Source organism: Ostrinia furnacalis, unplaced genomic scaffold (assembly GCF_004193835.3).
Source record: "Ostrinia furnacalis isolate ACB-3 unplaced genomic scaffold, ASM419383v2 OfSCF4790, whole genome shotgun sequence".
NCBI lineage: Eukaryota > Metazoa > Arthropoda > Insecta > Lepidoptera > Crambidae > Ostrinia > Ostrinia furnacalis.
The window spans coordinates 45,604-69,085 of record NW_021135029.1 but is presented as its reverse complement, the minus strand read 5'-3'; the positions used below and the strand labels follow the sequence as shown (position 1 = coordinate 69,085).

At 36.8% G+C, this 23,482-nt stretch overlaps 3 protein-coding genes across 3 annotated transcripts; 2 read left to right on the top strand and 1 right to left on the bottom strand.

The window, feature by feature from the left end:
* The first annotated feature begins 2,584 nt into the window (after positions 1–2,584).
* LOC114360012 (uncharacterized) lies at positions 2,585–8,730 on the top strand. Its single transcript, XM_028314561.1, has 4 exons — positions 2,585–2,916; positions 4,288–4,405; positions 4,909–5,092; positions 8,618–8,730. The coding sequence occupies exons 1-4, from the start codon at positions 2,672–2,674 to the stop codon at positions 8,728–8,730; spliced, it is 660 nt and encodes a 219-aa protein (XP_028170362.1). The 5' UTR covers positions 2,585–2,671.
* Positions 7,055–11,608, bottom strand: cpb (F-actin-capping protein subunit beta). The gene is made up of 6 exons (XM_028314566.1): positions 11,476–11,608; positions 10,978–11,362; positions 10,287–10,486; positions 9,627–9,738; positions 8,758–8,888; positions 7,055–8,051 (listed from the first exon to the last, which is right to left on the bottom strand). The coding sequence occupies exons 1-5, from the start codon at positions 11,476–11,478 to the stop codon at positions 8,761–8,763; spliced, it is 828 nt and encodes a 275-aa protein (XP_028170367.1). The 5' UTR covers positions 11,479–11,608; the 3' UTR covers positions 7,055–8,051; positions 8,758–8,760.
* A 320-nt stretch (positions 11,609–11,928) lies between these two features.
* On the top strand, positions 11,929–16,021 carry LOC114360010 (atypical protein kinase C-like). The gene is made up of 4 exons (XM_028314560.1): positions 11,929–12,101; positions 12,637–12,849; positions 13,369–13,489; positions 16,002–16,021. The coding sequence occupies exons 2-4, from the start codon at positions 12,688–12,690 to the stop codon at positions 16,019–16,021; spliced, it is 303 nt and encodes a 100-aa protein (XP_028170361.1). The 5' UTR covers positions 11,929–12,101; positions 12,637–12,687.
* The last annotated feature ends 7,461 nt before the right edge of the window (positions 16,022–23,482 follow it).

The following is a 23,482-nucleotide window of genomic DNA, read 5'->3' as shown; positions in this document are numbered from 1 at the left end:
TAGAAAATCTTTGAGGACTAATAAATACGATTACAGTACCTATGTGTTATTGAAGGAATGAGAAGGAAATTATGAACAAAAGATAGTGTCTTTCACGTAGTGACTAAAATAATTTCTTCTTTTGCAAATAAATTATAATTGACGAAAAAAACCCCAGTGGCGGCGTAGCATGGGTTGGTACCCGGGGCGATCACCCCCCCCGTCATAAGTCCTAAGGCACCCCCAGGTACCCCCCGGGATTTTGGGGTTACCTACCGATTCGAATATTGAAAGATCGCAATCGCACGCACCCCTCCCGTATCATGACATAGACCGCAGATTTGCCATGCAGATGCGCCATTGAGTACTAATCAGCGCGACTTGTGTCACCCCCTGATGCTTGGCACCCGGGGCGGACCGCCCCCACCGCCCCCCCCTTACGCCGCTACTGAAAAACCCTATGGCAAAACCCTCCACTATAGTGGAGGAGGCTCATAGTCCAGCAGTGGACTGTAAAGGGCTGTTGATGATGATGATGATGATGACGAAAAAAATATTACACCATTTTTAAGTAGATTTTGAATGAATGCGCCCCTCATAGCGCAGCGTAGGTATAAGCCTTGTACACTGGTGCATAACAGGGTCGCAAAATCGCATCAAAATCGTCATAATTAATTTTATAATCATCATCATTATGCCATTCATAATAATTAAAATCGTCGAGAAATCGCGCTATTGGGTATAGTAGGTGGTATAGATAGGCTTTGAGAGATACCTAAACGGAAACGGATGTGATCGACGCTATATTTTAATTTTATTTACTGCTTTGTATATCTGGAAATATAAAATAATAAATCATACTCGTATCCTACTAATATTATAAATGCGAAAGTTTGGAAATCTAGATGGATGTTTGTTACTCTTTCACACAAAAAATACTGAACGGATTTTGATGAAACTTTACAGTATTATTCTTTATAACGCAGAATAACATATAGGCTTTAATTTATATATAATCTGTGACAAACTAAAGGTCACACGGGTGAAGCCGCGGGCAAAAGCTAGTAGATTATATTTCCAAACAAGCATCTAAGTAATAGGGATGTTTCCTGGTTAAAAAAGCAAGAGTTTTAATTAGTTCGTCAGTTAGCTTATCAAAAACTACTCGACACGTACCCTGCCGTCCGATCACTATAACGCCGTTAAGTGCAAAAACCACTTTCGGAGAAAAACGAGTTTAAAGATCACGAATTAAAAAAAAATCGCTGTTTCAAAAGTAAAAGAGTAATTTGTAATTTAAATATATCATTTTAAAGGTATTTTTAAGAGCTACAATTGACACAAACTCTCACGACGCTACGTATTATAGATTTTGAAATATTTTAATTTATACATTTTAACTCAGTATTATTGAAATAATATCTCAAAATATACACAACTAAAACGCCGTTATGGCTACCTTAACGGCGTTTAAGTTTTGGATCTTGAATAACTTTGATACATTTGTAAAATGAGTTTCTAACTAATAATTCTACTAAACTTTAATGCCGTTAAATAGTTTAACGACGTTTTAGCTCGGTAAAACTATTATTTTTTAACGTGAAAATACTTGCCTTAAATGCCGCTAATGTTAGCTAACGTCATTTAAGTCTAGTATTAACACATAAATTACGAAACTATTGGTATGCCTGTTTGATTCGTTTTGATTACAAGACTAAAATGCAGTTAAAAACAAAACTTTTCACCATAACGGCATTTAAGCTAAGTACTAGCTACTTAATAGTTCAGGAAATAAAGAAAATTGCATTTATGTCAAAAATAACAAAACCTGTTTTAGTGTTGAAAATTTATATTGATTTAAAAAAAATCAAGTCGATGGGTGCCTGGAATAAAGCCGCAATAGCCATAGCAGCAGTTTTCCGATTAAGCGATTTTCGTAATCTGGGGGTCCCTATACACCTTGTGATTTTTTTTCAGAATTTTATCTTTGAAACTGGCTGATTTACCAAAAGCACTATGGATATTGAATCGTTATTCCCGGAAATTTGTTTACCAGAATAATCGTGGCATGTTCAATGTTAAAAGTTTTATTTCAAACTTCTACAAGTAACGGCCATTGCGGCTTTGTTCCCCGAAACAAACTATGTGTACCAAGTCACAATAAACATTACCTACCTACTTGTACAATTTCTTTAAACTTTCTTAAGTAATAATACTTCATGATGTTCTTCTATGCAATAAAAATATGTTGATTGGATTTACATTAAGCAAACCTACCTGACAACTACCTACTGGAACACAGTAATGCTGTCAACTGTGCTGTCAACATTATTGTTATGGCGACAGACTTATGAAGATAAAGGGGACTTAGGAAGAGAAGAAGGAGGGATATTTGGTTGATGTTCATTAAAGCTTATTTATAATAACAATATGNTTAAATGTTTGTGGAAGTCCAAGGATGGTTCTTACGGAAAAAAATATTAAGAAAATCTCTACGCTAAGGCGGTACGAAGTTCGCCGGGTCAGCTAGTTATACATAATAATATGAATCAACTAAAGCATGTTTTTGTTATCAAGACTCCATATTTCAAGTTCTTCATAGGAAGTTTGAATTAATATATTTATTTGAATTATGTTTTTGAGATCCTAACACAGGCAATAATTATATTAAAAAGAGGCTCCAGTATGTGCAATGCTATGTAACCGTTTTAACCAAACTTTTTTAAAATACAGTTGTTTTTTGCAGACCCTTGATAGGGACCTTCTTTGCAGCATCAGAGCGTACATCAGTACCCATGGCATAGACTTGTACCGGTACCCTAGTACCGACATAGTTCAAAGCATACTGCAGCACGAGTCGACTGGCATTCTTTACACAAAGGCCTGGGATTTGGCTCGGCAAAGCGTTGCGAAGAAGGAACTGTACTTCGAATTCTTGTAAGTAAATAGATAACATTTTATTGCACACAACATAAAACAACAAAAGAAAGGAATTAAGAAGAAAGGTGTGAAGAGCGATCTCTTCCAGATAATCTATAAGACAGTTGAGTAATGTCGAATTACTGATACTAGCTTTTTGATTAGATAAAAAAAAATGTTGTATCCTAGATTTGTATTGCTTGAAAATTTATCTTGAATCTACCTCAAAATTAATCTGCAGCTCATAACATATAAATAGGTAAACAAATCAACACGAAACCTATTTTCTCAGTCCCCTAGGATAAGGGGTACCTATATTCATTAGTATCATTACGCTAACACAGTTCACTGAGCAGGGTATGATAACTCACTCCTTCAAAATGTGTTTCCGAAAAGCCTAAAATACTTATGGTGTGAGAGGAATTTTATTCTTAATACTAAATTCTTAATTGAGTTTACTCATTGAGTGTATGCCGGGTATGCAACTCAATGCATTTTTACCGCCGAAAAAGAAAATTTGTTGCGCCAGAGCAGTTACTAAGTTGACTCAAGAAAATTTCCCGAGTTACGTGTCATACTTATACAGTAGCGTGCTCAGAGTGTGGTTTTACAAGCATTTTGTATGACATCTTGAGGGTATCTTACTTACACGCAACTTAACAATGTAAATTACCGTAAACCGGTAAGAACTTACCTGTAATCAAGAAAATGACACATCAAAATATAAAATAAATATTGTTGGAAAACCGTGGGAACTTGTGGGTATTGTTACGGTGATATGTATCCCAACTAATATTATAAATGCGAAAGTAACTCTGTCTGTCTGTCTGTCTGTCTGTCTGTCTGTCTGTCTGTCTGTTACGCTTTCCCGCTTAAACCTCGCAACCGATTTTGATGAAATTTGGCATAGAGATAGTTTGAGTCCCGGGAAAGAACATAGGATAGTTTTTATCCCGGTTTTTGAAACAGGGACGCGCGCGATAAAGTTTTTCTGTGACAGACAAAATTCCACGCGGGCGAAGCCGCGGACGGAAAGCTAGTATCATCTAATTGTTGTCTGCAAATCAAATAAAGTAAAAAAAAACCCTGACTTTTAAAAGTTATCTTCAGCCATGTATAACACTTACACAAGTATTAGGTACGGTTTTTCTTATATTTAAACGAAATGTAATTTTTTATTCAGCGACTCAAAACAACATCAAGAAAATGATACAACACTAAAACTAAATAAAGTAGGTATTGTGCGTGTTACCGGAACGGTATCCACTCAACATCATGCCGAGGTGTAGTAAAGCAATACTTACTTCTATGTTAATATCGTAGTACTCGTAGTAAATATTAATATCACATAAATATGCATTTGATTTTAATCTACGATTATTTTTTCAGGCATGAACAAGATGTCGAAGAAATAAAACACTCTACCATTGACGTGAAAGAAAATATCTCAGCTGTGTGCTTTCTCGGCGACTATGTACTAGTTGGTACCTTTGCTGGGCTTGTAAAGGTAAGGATACACTATAATTTGAAAGTTTAATGTTAGAAATAAATAATTAATTGTAACACACTGATTGATTCACTCTCACTTTTGATATACATTTTTTGTTGTGGAAATTGACTTAATTTGTGTAATTATGTCACCTACACTTCATTTATATGTTATTAGTTTGCTTCAAACAAACTAAAAATAAATAAAAAATAAAAACTGCAGTTCCATCATCATCATGATGGCAAACCTTACAAACTCAAAATGCTACTGCGCGATAATCTTTGTACTCCTGCAGGCAGCTTTATACATAATTATACGAAATATTTTTATTGCGTCAGATTATTCGTAAATAATAATTTAGTAATCATTTTTAATAAGCGTTCAATATCTTTTTACATTTAAATTTAACTTGACTTGCTTGTTTACTTTAAAATCGATTCTATTACCGTCTTGTTTGAAGCAAACTATCAGTGTTAGTTTTAACAAACACCGTACTGACTTGTTGTGCACCACACTTGCAGTTCTTCCATATACCGACTAACAAACTAAAGAAAGAGCTGAACGGATCAGAGTATGGTATCAAATGGATTGGTGCATGCCCCATGAATCCGCCGCAAGTGGCGGCGCTGTCTTTTGACGGCGTCATCAAGATGTGGTTCATTGATGACGTCGAGAGGGAGGAGACTGATGACGTCATTGATGAAGGTTTGTGCACTTACAGATAGACTATTCTTCACTTCGTATTTTAAGTTTGATTATTATGCTGAGTTTCTTTTACGTCCTGTTGTCCGACTGTGTCAAAATAATATGAGAAACTACTTTTGATGTTTTCTTTAATGGATGAAATATTAATGAAGTGTACATTTTCTGAACATGTCCAATAAGTACATACAACGTGTCCCAAAATTCAAGGATAAGCCGGCGCCGCAGGATGGACATAGTCATGACAACTTTAGGAAAAATAAGAAAAAAAATCTATCTCAATTATTTTTTAAGTTACATAATAAATTATGAAATTCGTCGAAAATTGACACCCCGTATGATATTTTACATTACCACGACTACAATTTTTCAAATACTTCTGTTTTTTTGTTTGTATTGGCAACTTAAGTAGTGCTGCTGTCCACTCCAATTCTTAAAAACCCCAGAATCCTTGAAGTTTTTACACAAAAGTTAATCAAAATATGATATTTCCTTAAAATTTTAAACGATTTTTACTTTCACTCCATTTTGACTCGTCGTTTTGTAAAATAACAGTATGAACACTACCGCGGCAAGTTTATTNGACATAACCCGCAGAATTGCTAAAATCAAGTGGCAGAGCTGAATATGGCCGATGGGGTAGAAAAATTCTCGAGTGGCGACCACGAGCCTGAAGACGTAGATTGGGCAGGCAGGCCCCTTACTAGATGGATCGACGATCTGGTAAAGGTCAGAAGAGGTGCCTGGATGTGGGCGGCGCAGGACCGATCGTTGTGGAAATCCTTGAAGAGACCTTTGTCCAGCCGTTGAACGACATTTGCCTGAAACAAACGAACGTTATGTCTTCGTCTAACATAGAAGATAAAATTAAAACTAAATTTATTTTGTTGAGAACGCTAGGAATATTTCCGGGAGCGTTATCAGCGGCACATCAATAACTCTGACTGAGCTGTGTGATCGACGCACGCAACGACGCTTAGAACACTTCATTCAACTTTTTGAACATAGCCGCATTATAGTTTAGGAATGTAGGTTAACGGCATTTAAGTCTTGTAAAAATGTATAAAACACATAGATTGTTACATTTGGTTAGCCTTAATGGTGAATTTACTAGTGCAATTTTAATAAATAAATTCATGTAATACAAAGCTATAATGCCGTTATTGGACCTTTGTTGCGTTTAAGTCTAATAATTTTACTTAACGGCGTTTTAGTCTTGAGGAGTCTATTAAAGCTTTGCAAAGAGCAGCTTAGCAATATTGTCGTTAAAGTACCTTAACGGCTGTATTGATTAGAAATTGTAAATAACGGCAATAAAGCTTTGTAATTTTTCTTAAATTTTTAATTCTAATAACAATTAAAGACGCTTAACCGCGTTTAAGCTAAGAAATTTAATGTAACTGCATTTTAGTTATGTAATCTTGCAGAGGCGAAGCAGTTAGCGGCTTTCTTATTTTTTTTATCTCAGGAACTAAATAAGATATAAAAATTTCGATAATAGTGCTAGATTAAGCATTTTTTTCTGATTCGGATGGTATTCAAAAGTCAAAATTGACCAATTGTGGGTTAACGGCATTATAGTGATTGGACGGCAGTACCTATTTTTCACTTTTTAAAACAATGAAAGTGTAAAGAAATAAAGCGTGCCAAAGTTCTAAAGAAAAGGCCCGTGACGTCAGTGAGTGCGTAAAAGTACAGCACTTTGTGACGTCGCGCGGAACTTCAACGCACTATAACTTTGTAATTATTTGTTTGATTGACAATTAAAAATATACGTGTCCAATATTTTTTTATATTAAATTGACGGACTAAAATTTTTTTTTTTTAGGAAACTGGCATATTATGTATTTAATAAAAATCAAACACCATTGTTACAGATAAATATTTATTTATTTAGAGAGGCCAATTTAAAATAATAGTTATTATGAAATTAATTGCAACATTAATAAAACATTGGCTCGTTGCTGTTATAACTAATATTACCTACTAAATTTTTATAAGTGTTCTCTTACTTAATCCTTAATTTACAAATACAAGATTATCTAATTTACAATAAAAGAATACTAAATGTAAGCAATAAAAATGCAATCGCTGATGAGATGGACAACATGGGCGAAATAATCAAGAAATCATAATAAAAAATGAGATTACAGTAAAATTTTGACAAAGGTGACCTAGATTTTTATATTACAATTTACACAATTTTAATGTATCCTTGAAGAAAATACAGAAATATAATGGACTATATTTCAAAGCACCACTGTGGTAGCATTGACACTTATGCTAAAATAATTTTACAATCTTCAATAGAATTTGCTATGTCTAATTCTTTTACATAGTCATCATAAGTTTTCGAAGTTTTCTATATACTAATCACAAGCATATAAAATTCTGGGAGAAATGGAAATACAGTAGGCCTGTCTGTTTAGTTCCTATGATATAGGATGTTCTGAACAAATATTTATGCATATGGTCGCATTTTATACGAAATAGGGAGTTGTAATTTTAATCACATAGCAGTAAGGCTGGTTTTAGTGTCACGCGGACCGTCCGGTGCAGACCTGCTCCGCACGGCCAATCTGTATGAACTTCTAGGGAGCGTTTTAGAGTAATGCGGTCCGGAGGAACCGCTCCGCTCCCTAGCAGTTCATACAGATCGGCTGTGCGAAGCGATCCGCACTGACAGTCCGCGTGACACTAAAACCAGCCTAAACGTTGCACTTTCATTTTTTTTGTTGATTTCTGGGTAAATAAATGACCAAAAAGATATGAATTTAGTATTGCCAGTACATATTAACTTTGGGGTCTGGCTGGAATCATTGTGTAAATCACACAAACTTGTATACTTGTTTTACATAGTCAGTTATGCAGTTCGTTGGTACAATGAATATGCTTGTGATGTTGAAGAAGTTGTTTCTAGAAATTCTATATTGCCCGAGTTTATCCATTTCTTTTCTCCCACCTGAAATAGATATCAAACATTATAAAAAGTTAATGATAATAAACATTTTGCTTAAAACGTTTGGAGGCGCTCTCGGATTATCACATCTGACTGCCGAATTCGAAAAGACACTACTAATATCATCACACACTTTATGAGATGACTATGGTATTATTATTTAATGGTAGTAAGATCTTAAATATAACGTTATCATAGTATAATAAATCCAATTACAATGTTGGTTAACCGTGTCAAGTATTAGAGCTGTGGTATTATTAGCCCCCACTGCACTTGTTAGTTGTGGCACGCGACGTGGCGTCGCTTATTCTATTAACTCCTAAATCTGTGAGTCGTGACGCGCGACCTGGAATCATCATCATCATCATTATCTCAGCCATAGGACATCCATTCCATTGCTGAACATAGGCCTGCCCCAATGCTTTCCATGCTGCCCGGTTGGTAGCGGCCTGAGTCCAGTTCCTGCTACCTTTATGATGTCGTCGGTCCACCTTGTGGGTGGACGTGGTGTGGTGGATGTGGAATAACTTGTCGCTTAATCTATTAACCCCTCAGGACCTGTCTGTTAGTCGTGGCGCGCGACGTGGCAGCGCTGCAGCGCAAGCGCGATGTCGGTACTGGCAGCGCGGCGGTGCGGCGCGCCACGTATCAGCGCCATCTATTGAGTGACGCCTGCTACTAGTTTGTAGTGGCAAGCGTCCGTTAGTACCTGTTAGTCGTGACGCGCAACGTGGCGGCGCTGCAGCGCCAGCGCCAGGTCGTGCTGCAGCGCGGCGGTGCGGCGCGCCACGTCGGCCGGCACCACCGAGCGGAGCCCGTTCACTATGTCTTTGGTCTTGCCTGAAAAGTAAACACAAAATAATCTTAAGTTTTATCTAAACAACTGAAAAAATTGAACTGCCTAAGGCGGAAATCGAAGAAGCGACTCTAATCGCTAAGAAATTTTAATAATCTTTAGTTTGTTTTAGTCTTACAAAATCGTTTTCTTAACTATATAGTTCGAAGCCAACTACACGCAGCAGCACGTGTCGTCGTGACATATCGTCGGGTTTCTGTTTATTTGTGCGACACATGCTGGGTGCAAAACTGTATTTCGGTTGCCCAACCAATGCTCATAACATTAATTTTGAGGGAGTGCCTCCGCTGGCTACCGAATCAGCGGCCGGCGCTGGTAGCGGAGACACTCCCTCAAAATTCAATTTTACGCCGGGCCGCTGCACTGGTTCGGCAGCCGGCGCCAGTCGCTTATACGGTAACCGGCGCCGGTCGCTGATTCGGTTGCCGTCTACCGGCGGCATAATATATTTTATTTTTAGTTGTATGAAATACCTACGACACGACGCATCACTAGCAATGAAGGCTATTTCATAGGAATATAAAGTAACCAGAAGAGTCACGACGTCATGATAATATTCATAACATTACAATATTACTTTCAATAATATGTTACAGTTAGCATAACAAATATTAGACATCATTGTGTTGTAGCCACAATAAATAAACAGCTAACCATCAATATGAAACGGTAAGGATTATTGTGTTGATGATAATAAATTGTGTAGAAATGAAGCCACTCACCAAAATAAATGTCATTGAGTGTATTCCTAATCTTGTTCTCCATGTCTTCCACCATGCGGCCAATGTTTATTATGTGGGGGGTCACGTCACTGACCGCGGAGTCTTGCTCAGCCTGGAATATATTGTTGAAAGTAGTTATATTTGCCTTAATAAAATATAACCTACTGAATAAAATATTTTCATTTATTAATTAAATTCAAACACCTTTTCAAATTACATAAATAACTAGCAATTAGGTGGGTAGCTAGTGGTGGTGGAGAACACAAGTAAAGCTAAAAACTAAAACAAGTCAGAGTTAAATAATTCACTTTGCCCCAATTTAATTTTAGTGAAAGTAACAAAGAATAAATGAAATCCTTTCTTCATTCAGTTGTTTACATACATACTTAGTAATATTAAATTAATTGTTTCACAGTCTTGCTTCTGCATTAGCATAATATACATTTTAGAAATAATCCCTCAAAAAAAGAACACCACTACATTTTTTTCATGCTACAACAGGCTTTACAAGAACTTTCAGCATAGATTTTTTTTACTCATTTAAAACTTTCAGGCTGGGATTGATTTTAAACTGAGTGATGGTAAACTTAAATAAATAAGGTTCTTCAAAACTTAAAGGATTCCAAACGGGCTGTTGAAAAAAATAAATAAAAAAGTTACCTGTCTAGTAAGACTGCCTCCCAAGTTCATAGTTCCACTACCCTCCTTGTTCGTCTGCAGCCAGAGCATGGCGGTGGAAGTGAGCTTGTAGTGTGCGTTACGTCCTGAACTCTTCTCCACAACTTCCACCACGTGGATGGAGTCCCAGCAACCTTTGATCTTCTGGGAGCCATCGCCGGCCTTTTTAATCAGGATCACTCCTGAAAAATGTACCATGGAAATAGTAGTAAGTACAAAATTGTATACTTTTTTAAGAGCGCTTTCACATTAGGGCTTTAGTAGCGCAACTGTAGCGCGGCAGCGGCGTTTTTATAATGTGAAGGCATGCATCCCCTGTCACATAGTATGAAATTTTCGCGCGTTTGTCGTGGTGCTGAGTCGCCTAAATGTGAAAGTGCTCTAAATTCTTTATTGCTTGGTGTTGGTATACAAAGGTTCTTACATAGACCCATAACAGACCCATACTTGATGAGGAAAGAAGACAAAAATCCTTAGTTAATGCTAAATTACAATTTTAAATGTTTTTATTGGATGCAATTCAAATTAATTACATAAAACATTTGACCTAGTAAAACTATTAGCAACTGGAGCATTGCATAGCATATTATTTTTGGATAGCAACACTTGGGTCTATTTTGTAAACAGGAAGTATGAGATTGATATATTTAGCATCAAAATGTCCACAACTAACCTGCAAACCCATGATCCATGTCCCATAAGTACACTGAGCTCACCCCACCCTCGAAATACATTTCTCTATACTGATCAAATGCATAATTGGCCTCAATTTCTAATTTCCTCAACTTTTCGGATGGCATAGACCCATCCTCTAATGGCGGGTCGTAAGTGTTCGACCAAGGAGATCTGTACGAGTCTCCATCTCTGTTATAATCGCACAAAAGGTAGTCTTTGCCGTTGCTTCGGTCCTGCGCGATCTTCAAGGGCTGGTCCACTGATGATAGCAGATCCTCACACAAATTAGGCACGAGGTCTATTAAGTCCGTCAGATTCTTTTCGATCTGTTGGGGAGGCAGCCTCCGCATCAAGTCCAACGCACAATCCATTTGTTGTTCAGTCTGAAATTCAAAGAAACAGGTCGTAATCTACACAAACCAGATTATTAGTCATCCGTGCTGTGATGGCACTTTAGCAGTTCCAAACAAATGATATTAGCAAGAAGTATTATTACCATATTAGTTTCGATGGTATAGAATATGATAACAAAATGAAAATAACTGAAAACTTAATTTATTTTGAGAAAATAATTTCGATAAACTGTAAAGTGCAAACACCTAGATTTGACAGTTTTGACAACTGATTGCATTACGTCACCACAGATATCGGCTAGTATATGCGTTTGGTTTTGTCGAAAACACACATAATTTAGCTATAAAATAATAAAACTAATAATGATAACAAAATAAGTAGGTTTTCATATTTTTTCCAATATTCAATGCATTACAATAAATAACAGTGAAATATTTTAAGGGAAACAGCTGTCTACGTCAGTAGTTGCTGTAGGTTGGCATTTGTAGTTTGGTAGACGCCGGTACACTCGCACTCTTCACACCATCTCGAAAAGGCATAAGAAAGAAAGAGACAAAATCGTCGTCATTTGCATTTTTATTGTGTTGCGCTGTCTACTTCCTGCCAAACGTCAAGTTTTGTCACAGCAGTAATGTTTTGCTAAACTTTTGTTGATATTACTTTATTTCAGTTAGAGTTTACTGGTATTTACTTTACACTTTTATCAATGGGATTGTGATCTTAATTTACGGTTATTACGTGACTGTGCTTAAGTAAACATTCCAAAAGGTTTGTACTCCTTCGTCAAACATACAGTGATTCACGTTATGGGAATGTCTCTAGCAATATTAAACCGTAACACCCATTGTAGAGCCTAAATCAGGAAGCAAACTACTGGTAGCATGAGTTAAAGAGCTATTGAGTGATTACGAGGCTTTGTTTGAAGGTATAATTTTGCAGAGGTTATAACCAAGTTACTGAAACCATACAAAGTGCATAATGCATACAGTGCATTTACATAGAATACAGATTTGTCTTCCTTGAGGACATTGTAAATGTGATTTAAGAAGCCAGATTTAATTTGAAAACATCAATATTATGCCTACTGACTAAATCAAATAAAGTTTGTCTAGCCTCTAGCACCACTTATCATCTCTTGTAAGAGCGCTCTACTGAGTTTTAAAATATAGTTATTAAGTATATAAAATACTTTAGCGGTAGCTAAAACAAGTTTATTATACTTACAAGAGTTCATTGGCATTAATTTTAAACTTTTTATTTATGTAAGTTACAAAATATTTAATCATTTATTTTTCCATTTCAGAAACTCACCATTCCAATTACATTCCATTCAAAATAAGTTCTAAAAATTGTCATGATGCCGACTCAGTTGGTGAACCAGGACAATCACGCAAATGACATCCGCGTCAAAACAGTGTACAGCGGAGATGTGATGATTACGTACATCAATCATAACATATCGCTGGAGGAGTTTACGCAGGAGATGGTGGCTATATGCCGGTTCCTGCCGGATCAGGTTAGTTTTGAATTTAATTTCTATTTCTATTTACGCTACAGTTTTGCTTGGGAATGTATGGTTCGGTTTAGTTTAGCTGCAATATGAAGTCCATAAACTAGGCATAACAGTAAAACAATGGGGAATCTATCATGGATCTAGACATCTTGTCAGTAAACAAGAACTTTGAAGGAGAGTTTTAGTAAAAAACACTTAGGCTATTGTTTGATTATTTTTGTCTCAGTTTTTGTATTCATTTTTAAATAAGATTATAATAGGTTGATATATCATGCTCTAAGTATGTCAATAAGCAATGAAGGGGAATAATTAAAAATTTGAAAATCAAATTAGAATCTATGAAGATAAATTTTGGGAAGAGTTATCTCTTCTCTATCTATTAATTTTTTCAACTTCTCTATCTACATTGATTCTAAGGGATATTCCTAAATGCAGAAACAATAATTATCATATTATTTTTATCAGGTAAATAAAAATGCACTGTTTCATTTAAATTAATCTCAAATAAACATTTATTTTCAGGTGTTTACCATGAAGTGGGTGGACGAAGAAGGTGACCCGTGCACGATATCCACACAGCTGGAGCTGGACGAGGCCCTGCGGCTGTATGAGCTGAATCGGGACTCCGAGCTGACTGTTCACGGTAAGTACCTTTTTGTTTAAACTGGTTAGAGCGTACACAAAGCTCCCAGAGCATTCATGAGCTCAAAATTTTAACATAAGAAGAAAAATTCGTGAAGGCAGTTAATCATTATACAGTATTGGTGTAGTGGTTGAGTTGTCTCATTTTATTTTTAATATGGAGGTGGAGGGTTATGCCAAAATGGCCTTTAGTGTAATATAAACATCAATTTGATTAGTTAACAAGCAATGATCTGTTACTCTGCTGCTTTTGGCGGCAAGTAAAGTAATAAAAACGCATTTTAAAGCAGGTAAGTAGGTCTATGCTGATGGAACTAGCCACCCTCTGTCAATCGGAAATCGACTAAGAAATCGACAATGAAACCCTTAGGATATTGTCGATACGTGTTATTTATATTCCTTTTATAGTCATTACTTCAAGTAAATCGATTATGTCACTCACATTGTATTGGACGTTTAAGCACCTTATTTTGTAATGAAACCAATGAATTATCAGTATTCTCATGTAACTCGCACGAGTAACTCCGATCATAACATTCGCACGCCAACAACCTTGGAGTTATTTATTCGTATCACAATATTAAGAATTTAAGATAGTAAGATTGAAGTTATTAATTTGAATGGACCAAAGTGTTGCTTACAGTTCACGTCAACAGAAATTGGCAGATTTTATGAATACAGGATGATAAGCATCCTTAGGCCCGGTGTCCACCAAAGCGGAACGGAGCAGAAAAATGTACTGAATAACCCATCAGATTTCATTATTTCCACTTCACTCCCCGCCGCGCCGCCGCCGCTGTCAAATTCTATAGAAAAAATTGTCCGCTCAACACTTCTCCGCTCTGGTCTGCTCCGCTCCGCCTTGGTGGAAACGAGCCTTACACGTCATGTGATATTAGTTCAGTTTGTAATCAAGTTAGGTTTACAGCTCGGTGTCATTATTTACGGCTTTTTATTTTTATTGAAAATGTGTCAGTTTCCATGGGGCGTGGACTATATGTATTTATTACAGTACATAATATGGCTAAGTGCTTATTGTCCATGCATTATTGTCTAATGGCCTCGCCCCACTTCTTTTCATCTCATGAAGCCCTAATATGTGCATAATTATGTAAAAGTCTTATATAACCGTACACGGCTTGCGGTCAGATTGTGGCGGTTTAAAAAACCGCAAATTAGTTGTGAATAGACTTTTTTAAACTTATTTTTTTCTCGTAAGTGTGATGTAATAAAAGTCGTATAGTTTTTTTTAAATATTATATTTTGTATTTATTTACAAAGTAGCAATAATCTCGTTAACCCCTCGTGGTAAGCTAAATAATGCTTGTATCACGAGTGGGTTCACCAATAGTCAAGTTTGATCCCGCGTTCCTCGGAGTCGGCCATTCCGAATCCGAGACCATTGGGCTGGTTGTAGTTTAATTAAATAAAAAAAATTGAAAACATAAAAAAACTCATGAAAAAAATCGAGCGGTCGGGGGCCAGTTTTTTAATATTTTTTCACACTAGGTGGGTCGTGTCATGAAAAAGGTTGAAAAACACTGATGTAGGGTATTATTTGGTTGCTAAGCTAACAATTTGTTTGTAAGTGTTATTGTAATGCAATGCGATTTCAATTATGATTGATTTCCAGTTGTTAGCGCTCGCACATGTCACCATATAAACGCAATTGATTTAAAGCAATAGGGAATTGAAACAATCATTGTGCTTGCAAGTCATTCTGTTTGTATCTATTATGTCACGCAAACACGACATAGGCTCTGTTGAGTTCAGAGCCATAAAGAATCATAACTTTTTTATAAATAACTAGCTGACCCGGCGAACTTTGTTCCGCCTTAATGGCAATAAATAAGCAGACTTTTTTTTGTTTCGAACGGGATAAAAAGTATCCTATGTCCTTCTCCTTGCTCTAAACTACCTCCCTGACAATTTTCAGCTAAATCAGTTCAGCCGTTCTTGAGTTATAAGCGAAGTAACTAACACGACTTTCTTTTATATATATAGATAATGCAATCGTATTATTATCGTAGTATTGCACAAATTATTAATAGTCCCGTTAACCACTCGTGCTAAGCTAAGTATGCGTTTTACGAGTGCCCTAATTATTATTTTTCAAATAAAGATTGAGTTCTGACAAAACGCTACCTAACTAAAGAGATAGATTGATGGTTACTTCTAAGTTCTGATATCTTCTCGGAAACCAGGTGTTGTCATTTATCTGACCGATAAGTTCCTGATAGATTAGCGGAGACTCAAGAAAGAAGACTCAATTAATTTGCACCAATGCAATGGCTGGATCAAAGTTTAAATCGAGTTTTGAAGGTTTATAAGAATGAATCTAAGGTCTCATGAGTTTTGTATTAAATAAATAAAGGCGGGTTTTTTTACTGTCACATAGGACGTTACAAAGATTAATTTTTCGATGTTCAATTACCTATAACTAACCACTTATTATTTCCCTAATCTATCTTACCTTAATTTTGAAATTACTATACAATTTGTTTCTTTTCCAGTTCCAAAGTTCCCGCCCTGAAAAATCCTTCCCAAACCCGAATCCCTCTCCCGAAGATATCCAGTAGCCTGAAGATCCTTAATATTCAAAAGTGATATTATTTACAAGTGCTCAAGACTTTCACTTTCAGCTCACGTAGCAGCTTTATTTGATAAACTTTTGGCTGCGTACAAGTTTACGAAAGATAGCATAAGGCATAACTGAGACTGGTTTCTTTCTATAGTATAGACAAGTTACCACTCCATTACTATAGAAAGAAACCTGTCTCAGTTAAGATCGTTTCATCCACGAAGACGCGCCACTCCATTCTTCCGCTAATGTTTTAGTGTTGTCGGTACACGCTAAATGTATCCATGAGTGCATACGCAGTCACGCACACTACAATAATGACGCTCGGATTGCTCGGATCAAACTCCCCGCACCGAGCGCTTCCCTCGACCAAACATTGGTGGGGCGCGTCTTCGTGGATGAAACGATCTATAACTGAAACATTCTTTCTATAATAATGGAATGGTATTAACTTGTGTCGTAACAGAGCTGTCACGGCATACATATCTGAAGCACTTCAGATTCTGAAGCCCCGGTGACGTTTTGACGTAACAAATAAACCCTTCCGCATCGGGCCACTACTGCAGGAACTTACTTAACTTAGTCCCTAAGGTTATTTATGAAATTGACATTGACATATTATGCCGTGACAGAGAGCATACACATCTGAAGTCTCGCTGATGTTTGACGTCTCAAAAACACCTTTCCGTGCTCCCATACCTTAGGCACTGACTGTGTTAAACCACAGAATAATAATAAGTACTACGTACAGAAGTTTTACTTCGCGAAGGTATTTAAAAAAATGTATGCTCAATGTCATTAACAATATGGTGTAATTTAGCCTGTCTCAAGATTCAAGCACCATTTTGTTGACAAACGTCAGTGATCGGCACTGCGCCGAAGCTATAGGGCTGACTTCGGTAAAATGATGTGACGTGAGGTGCCAAACTGCGGAAAATGGCGGAGGAAATACATGATTTAGCATGATTTATCATGAATAATATTAACTACTTATTTACCTCTCAGTGTCTTGAGGCAACTTAAAAAAGTACATTCTGTGTTTTTATTATTATTTAAGCAGTTAAATACTGCACAGTATTTAGTACACCATTTTCTTTATTTTCTTCCATTATACACAAGAATACGCGTGCGTGAGTCAATGTTCGCTCGTATGTGAGGCCTTGTCGAATAGTATCCTGTAGGTGGGCCATCGTGCGTGTTTTGTTTTCAATGTAAACTCGCGGAGATGAACAGGCCTGGTTAAACGACCTATAATCAGAATATTGACAAGTTGCGAATACTTTCATACCGACTACTTAAAAGTTGATTGCAAAAAAACGATCAATTACAACACAACCTTCGTGTTACATGGTCAATTAGTATTCACACTTAAAATTTATTGTATTGTAATTATGTAAATGCACGATTAACACAATTTGTTTTGAACCGTCACTGGTGAACCGCAAATGCATTCACTTTTCGTTTCATATTCGTTACGTGATTTAATACCTGGATTAAAACGCCGCATTAATATTCTGTGTGAAACGATAGTGTTTTGTTGAAATTGTGTTTAATTAATTGATTTTGACATGTTAACTGGCAATTCTTTTATGTTGGCTTAGCTAACATGTTAGGTTTGCGTTTGTTGTAAAAATATCTGTTTATTTTAATTAAACCCTTGTGAATAAAGTACTAAAGTATTTTTTCAACAGGCCACAAATTCAATCCATATCTTATTACATAAAATATGGTTATTGGTGCTTTTGCATTAGTAATTTTAATCTTATAGTGACTTTTCACTGAGAAAAATTGCTTTTAAACATACTAATACACTACGTATAAATGTTTACTTGAAACACTTTCCTAGACAAAAAGTAAACAAAACGTTTATAAAATTGGCGCCCACCGCGTGGTAATCAAGTATTATAAAGTACGTTAAATTATAAAATCTAAAATCTGTAGTTGTGTAAGCTATTATTCACAACAACAAAGAGGAAATCCTCACATAGAGAAGTGAAATAAACGTTAAACAACGAAATCTTAACCGCCATTGACAAAACGGGTCTACACACGTCGAACAAACAACGATAATCCCATTCGCGCGCGGGCCACGTATTCAATTAACAAAATAGGACCCCGAATTGCCGTTCATAACGCTGCAAAGTTAATTAAAATATCCCTAATTGCGCAGCGACACAGCACGAGCAAACTCAGCCCCAATGTTTGTACTTTATTAGAACAAGTTTGTTCCTGTTTGCATACAAGTTTGGCCGCTCCCGTTTTATTTACCCTACGTGGGCCAACTTGCACGGACGCCCCACTAAATCCCCGTATAGAACTTGCGATGCCGTTCCGCAAACATGATGGGCGCAAGTTTGTACCAATGAAGCTATTGCTGGAACGTTTAGCGTTGGGTTGTTTGGAAATAGACGAAAATTGTTGATTGTAGTTAATCTTTTGTTGGAGGTAATTTCTGAGATTGAGAGTAGTCCACCTGTGACTTTTGTTTAATGTAATCTTAAATATATCAATAGCCTTTTTATTACCTGTAATATTACAGAGTTTCATTAAAATGCACTCAGTTGTTTTGCCTGAAAAAAAAATGAAACGCATTCTGAGCGTTTATAATATTAGTCATATCATAATGTGCTAGTTCTTAAAATTGTAATATTTGCTTCATGTTTTATTAAACTGATATTTACCGGTCATAGTTTACTATTTGTAACGTATCATTTAAAAATCACCGCCAAAAACGGAAACGGAAAATACGAACCGCCGATCTGAATATGGAAATGGCTGCCGGATTCGCAATGCGGGTAGATAAGGTTTTTACGGCGGGAGTGTACGAGTACACCCGCCGCACGGGCGAGCAGGGAGAGCATATGCAAAAATGGCCGCCGATAAGTGAAGCCTGAATACATGTGTCATCGGAAAAGTGCTGATAAACGAACCTCCTCCGTTCTGCAATCGGGTGACAGGACGGCAACAGTCGCGGATAAATAATTTATTTGCGAATAAATTATTCATTTATGGTAATCTCTGATACGCCGACACCGACATGATCCGAATTTGGAGTTTTACTACGACTTGGCTGATGGATTTTAAGATAGGCACTTGGTTGGTAGTATTAGGTAACTCTTGAGAAATTTTGAGAAGTCTCCTAACATTTTTGGAGGGAGGTAGGTAATATCCAAACATCGACCGGCGTCATTTTGAAAATTGGTTTGGTATCTATACTTAAAATAATAAATGTAATTAATAACCTAACCAGTAAACGATGAGAACAGATCGTAAATTGATTGAAAAATATACTGCTGCGCTGTTCACGCTCCGTGATTTCTTTTACCAAAGCCCATTTGAAGCGAAATAACAAGCTTCGCGCTAAAAACGTTTCGGTTTTCCTACGCGAGAAGAGAAGTCACAGGCGTTGCGTTTCACTTAACTAATTAACGGTTACTTTTCCACATTATTCAACTTGTTCTACGACGAGTGGAGGAAACCGAATGACTTAATGACATTAGATGATTGCTAACTACATGTCTAGTTAAAATTTTACTGCACTTTTCCTTGAGAAATCGAATTCCGGTTCAAGTGATGGAAATTATTATATCCAAAAGTTCAAATCTCTAAAGAATGATCCAGCTTGAAACATTATAGAAACATTCTATCATAAAAGTTTTTTTAATGACTGTTCCTCATAAAATAATTACTCCTGAAAACCATAATGACGTCATAAATATTAAAACGCCCAGAACACAATCACTTTCCCAAAATATTGGCAGGCACATGAGCAAATACGTATCATGCGCATAAATTCTACGTACCAGCAACATCGCGCCATCAAGGATTCGGTAAGACGATGGAAATATGAATTTAATATGGCGCTGGATGGAAAGTGGCGCGAAATTGCCAGGCCACATTAATTAGGCAGGCTAATCCGTCACGTGACCTACCTAACGCGAGTTCAGCTAAGAATATGATAAATTCGCGTAAATGTGAACCTGAAATTAAAAATTACAGGCTTGGTGGTATAAGTGGTATAGCCTGACCAGGAACATAAAAACCCTGGCATAGTGGCGCGTCAATTGCATTTGATAGTGCAACACTGAGTACAGTCGTACCTGTGTTAAATTAATAGGCTAACTTTATGTATCAGGATTCAGGATTACGGGCTAATTTGATATTTTCATAAATTAACGAAAACATATCATTATAGGTAACCTAGTTTAAATAAATTAAATGAAACCATCAATCGAGCTAGTAGGATTTATTTTATTATTCATCAATAATAAAACTCAGAACTTGAATATTCAACTGCAATGTCTGCTAAGGACGCTTCAAACTCTGTACTTCTTTCCCAATTCCATAAAATTCAACACTTAAAAAGTGACAAAAAACTTTAAAATAGGTAGTTGAAACAAACCACAGCTAATTTTCATAGTGGACTGTACTATACGATAAACATGTCAGTCAATTTGACAACCTTTGTCGGAAACATTATTCAATGAAAATATTGTCCGAACCCTTAGTATTTCTCTTCGACAAATAATTTAACACATTGTGAACCACTTTTCTTTCACGACTATAAAAATATTTTAGCAATTTAATTCACGAAATCAATTGCGCACATTTAAAATAAAGTTTGTTTATACTTTGACAGCAATAGACTGACATTCAAGGTGACATGTCAATGAAGTTTTCAGTTACTGTTGCCATTAAAAGAAATTAGTACCATTAGTTTTCCGCAACATGGCGAGGGTTTTTATGTTCCTGGTCAGGCTATAACATAATTTTTAAGTTCATAACGAGTATGTTTTTTTGTAGGCGAAAAATAGTTTCAGATATTGTCTATCGTATGTGAACAATTTGCCAAAATCTGATAAACGGATTTTGTTACTGATTTTTGACCCAAAAGACGAATCAACTCGATTTTATGTATAGTTTCAGATTACGAGCTGTTTACATCGTAATGTGAACATTTTCAGTTTGAAGTCATTTAGTAGTAAGTCTAACCTTAATTTAATATTGTTCAAGAAATCAGACACTAAGTACTTAGTTGAAGTTATGGGTGTCGTATCGTTTTTACTCTCTTACTTCTTATCACCATAATGGTCGAGTAAGGTGTATCTATTCCCTTCTTCGACGAAAATGTTTTATTGGAAGTTTACGCTTATGGTACATAAGTGTTCTTCGAATTCGCAGGAGAAAGTGTGTAGCTACATTGGAAAGTCATAGAAACAGGATCTGGTTCCTGACCCTTATACCACTATACATTCGTAGTCGTAGATGGTATACTAATCTAAAAGACTATTTATATTTTATCTGGTTTTTGGATACAATTTTAAGGTGAACTCACCCTTGTTCGTCGCCAATTAGGTACCAATTTCTTCAGACGAAGGAAAAAAACTATGCTTAAAGATGCTCACTCTTACAGCTTTGATCTCTGCGGTTGCCATAGACACAGTGCCTTTACTATTTACCCTACCTCGTCCCTCTATAGATCCAAGAGGGGTAATTGTTCCGCAATGTGGCTCGTGCATAATACACGAGCTACCAAAACAAATACAATATGGATTCGTTTTTCGTCCCAGTCATGAATATCATTACACGAATATGAACGTACAGACGATAGCGGATATCGTAATATTGAATAGGTAAGTTCCGCAAATATTCCTGCTTTTGTATGATGACGAATCCGTACTTTTCTCCATGAAAGAACGTAAACAGTACTTATTGTCGTGGGGAGGTATACTTTCGCATTTATCAGTAGTAAAATATAGTTTTCCTTGTAAGTTGTAAGTAATCTTGTTTCCCTTAGTTTTGTTTTGACTAGGCTTGTATTAAGTAGTGAGTTTCTATGTATGGGACAGTTTGGAGTTTAAGTAGCGCCGTCTGGCGATAAATGAACGAAACTTTAAAAATAAAACCACAGTAATCTGTGGTGCCTGTATTCACGCAGGAAAGCTGGAACCGTTACATAATCTGTGAAAGTAGGTTCAAGCCTGTTTAGTTGAAAGAATGAATTTTCCGTTATTAAACCACTTTCGTCGTTATCTGTACTCGTATCCTGTGACTGCTCAGCCGGGTAATATTACAAGGAAGGAACTGTACGTAATTGTATTTTCGGTTCCATTTGTTTGCATGCTGGCTGGCTCTAACTCGCGTTTCAAGTGGTTATAATAGTTAGGCGCGACTATATTTCCATAAGCTAATGTTTTGAAATGGTTTGGATTCAGGAACTCGTCAATTAGAAGCTAGAATTTTTTCTTAAAAACCTAAAAAATGACGCAAAGAATTTTGGAAACTCCGAAATCTTACCAGTAGACGGAGAACAGACTTCTTTGTCATAACCATTTCCCATTATTTGGGGCCGGTTCTCCTCGTTCTGCGACGCCATGACACAGTCTGTCATGGGTTGTCAAAACCTTTCATTGGGCAAGCCATAAGTACTTGGCCACCGTGGACCACAAGGTGGCCAGTGGGCGTCTACCTATCCCATTATTTGGCACTGCTAAGGCCTGTTTTAAGACACAGTCTTCGGTGCGTCTCGGAGACCATATTCATTATTTTTAAAAAGGCATATGATGCATCAAACTCTGCAACACATAATGACTTCCTTCAGCCAGCCTTGTGCTTGTTTCGTTGTCGTTAAATAGAGACAACTTTATGGCAGGACGTTATGAGTTTTACGATTAATATCAAGTGTTCCAGCGATATATCATACAGTGGGAGTAATTGGTCCAATCAGCAAGGAAGCAGAACGCGTAGCGCTTGTGTCTATTAAAAGAAGTAGGGTTTTGCTTTATTAATGTTAGATAGCTATTGCCGCTTCGACCGCGTAGATTTATACGAGTGTTAAGTATAATGTATTAATATTAATACTGTAAAGTTTCATCAAAATCCGTTCAGCAGTTTTTGCGGGAAAGAGTAACAAACGTTCATCCATCCAATTTTGGTTCAAATACTTGAGATACATTTGTGCAGAGCTCACGAAAATACGTAGTACTTACTGAAAACAAAACCAGCTAAAAACGGATATTTCATCATCATCATCATCATTTCGGCCACAGGACGTCCACTGCTGAACATAGGCCTCCCCCAATGCTTTCCATGTTGATCGATTGGTAGCGGCCTGCGTCCAGCGCTTCCCTGCTACCTTTACGATGTCGTCGGTCCACCTTGTAGGTGGACGTCCCACGCTGCGTTTTCCGGTACGCGGCCTCCATTCCAGAACCTTTCTGCCCCATCGGCCGTCAGTTCTGCGTACTATGTGCCCTGCCCATTGCCACTTCAGCTTGCTAATACGTCGGGCTATGTCAGCGACTTTGGTTCGTTTACGGATCTCCTCATTTCTGATTCGATCTCGCAAAGAAACACCAAGCATAGCCCTCTCCATAGCACGCTGTGCAACTTTGAGCTTCTGTATAAGGCCTA

Bases quoted from the DNA above. Each gene is read 5' to 3' on its own strand.
- cpb (XM_028314566.1), bottom strand. The intron at 9,739-10,286 runs GTAACTTTTTTA...AATATATTCCAG, and splicing joins GAGGCAGTCTTACTAGACAG to GCTGAGCAAGACTCCGCGGT. The intron at 8,889-9,626 runs GTGAGTGGCTTC...TTTACTTTTCAG, and splicing joins ACTCAATGACATTTATTTTG to GCAAGACCAAAGACATAGTG.
- LOC114360012 (XM_028314561.1), top strand. From the start codon at position 2,672: ATGCTATGTAACCGTTTTAACCAAACTTTTTTAAAATACAGTTGTTTT. The intron at 4,406-4,908 runs GTAAGGATACAC...CCACACTTGCAG, and splicing joins CCTTTGCTGGGCTTGTAAAG to TTCTTCCATATACCGACTAA. The intron at 5,093-8,617 runs GTTTGTGCACTT...CCTGTCTGTTAG, and splicing joins TGATGACGTCATTGATGAAG to TCGTGGCGCGCGACGTGGCA.
- LOC114360010 (XM_028314560.1), top strand. From the start codon at position 12,688: ATGATGCCGACTCAGTTGGTGAACCAGGACAATCACGCAAATGACATC. The intron at 12,850-13,368 runs GTTAGTTTTGAA...ATTTATTTTCAG, and splicing joins GCCGGTTCCTGCCGGATCAG to GTGTTTACCATGAAGTGGGT. The intron at 13,490-16,001 runs GTAAGTACCTTT...TTTCTTTTCCAG, and splicing joins CTCCGAGCTGACTGTTCACG to TTCCAAAGTTCCCGCCCTGA.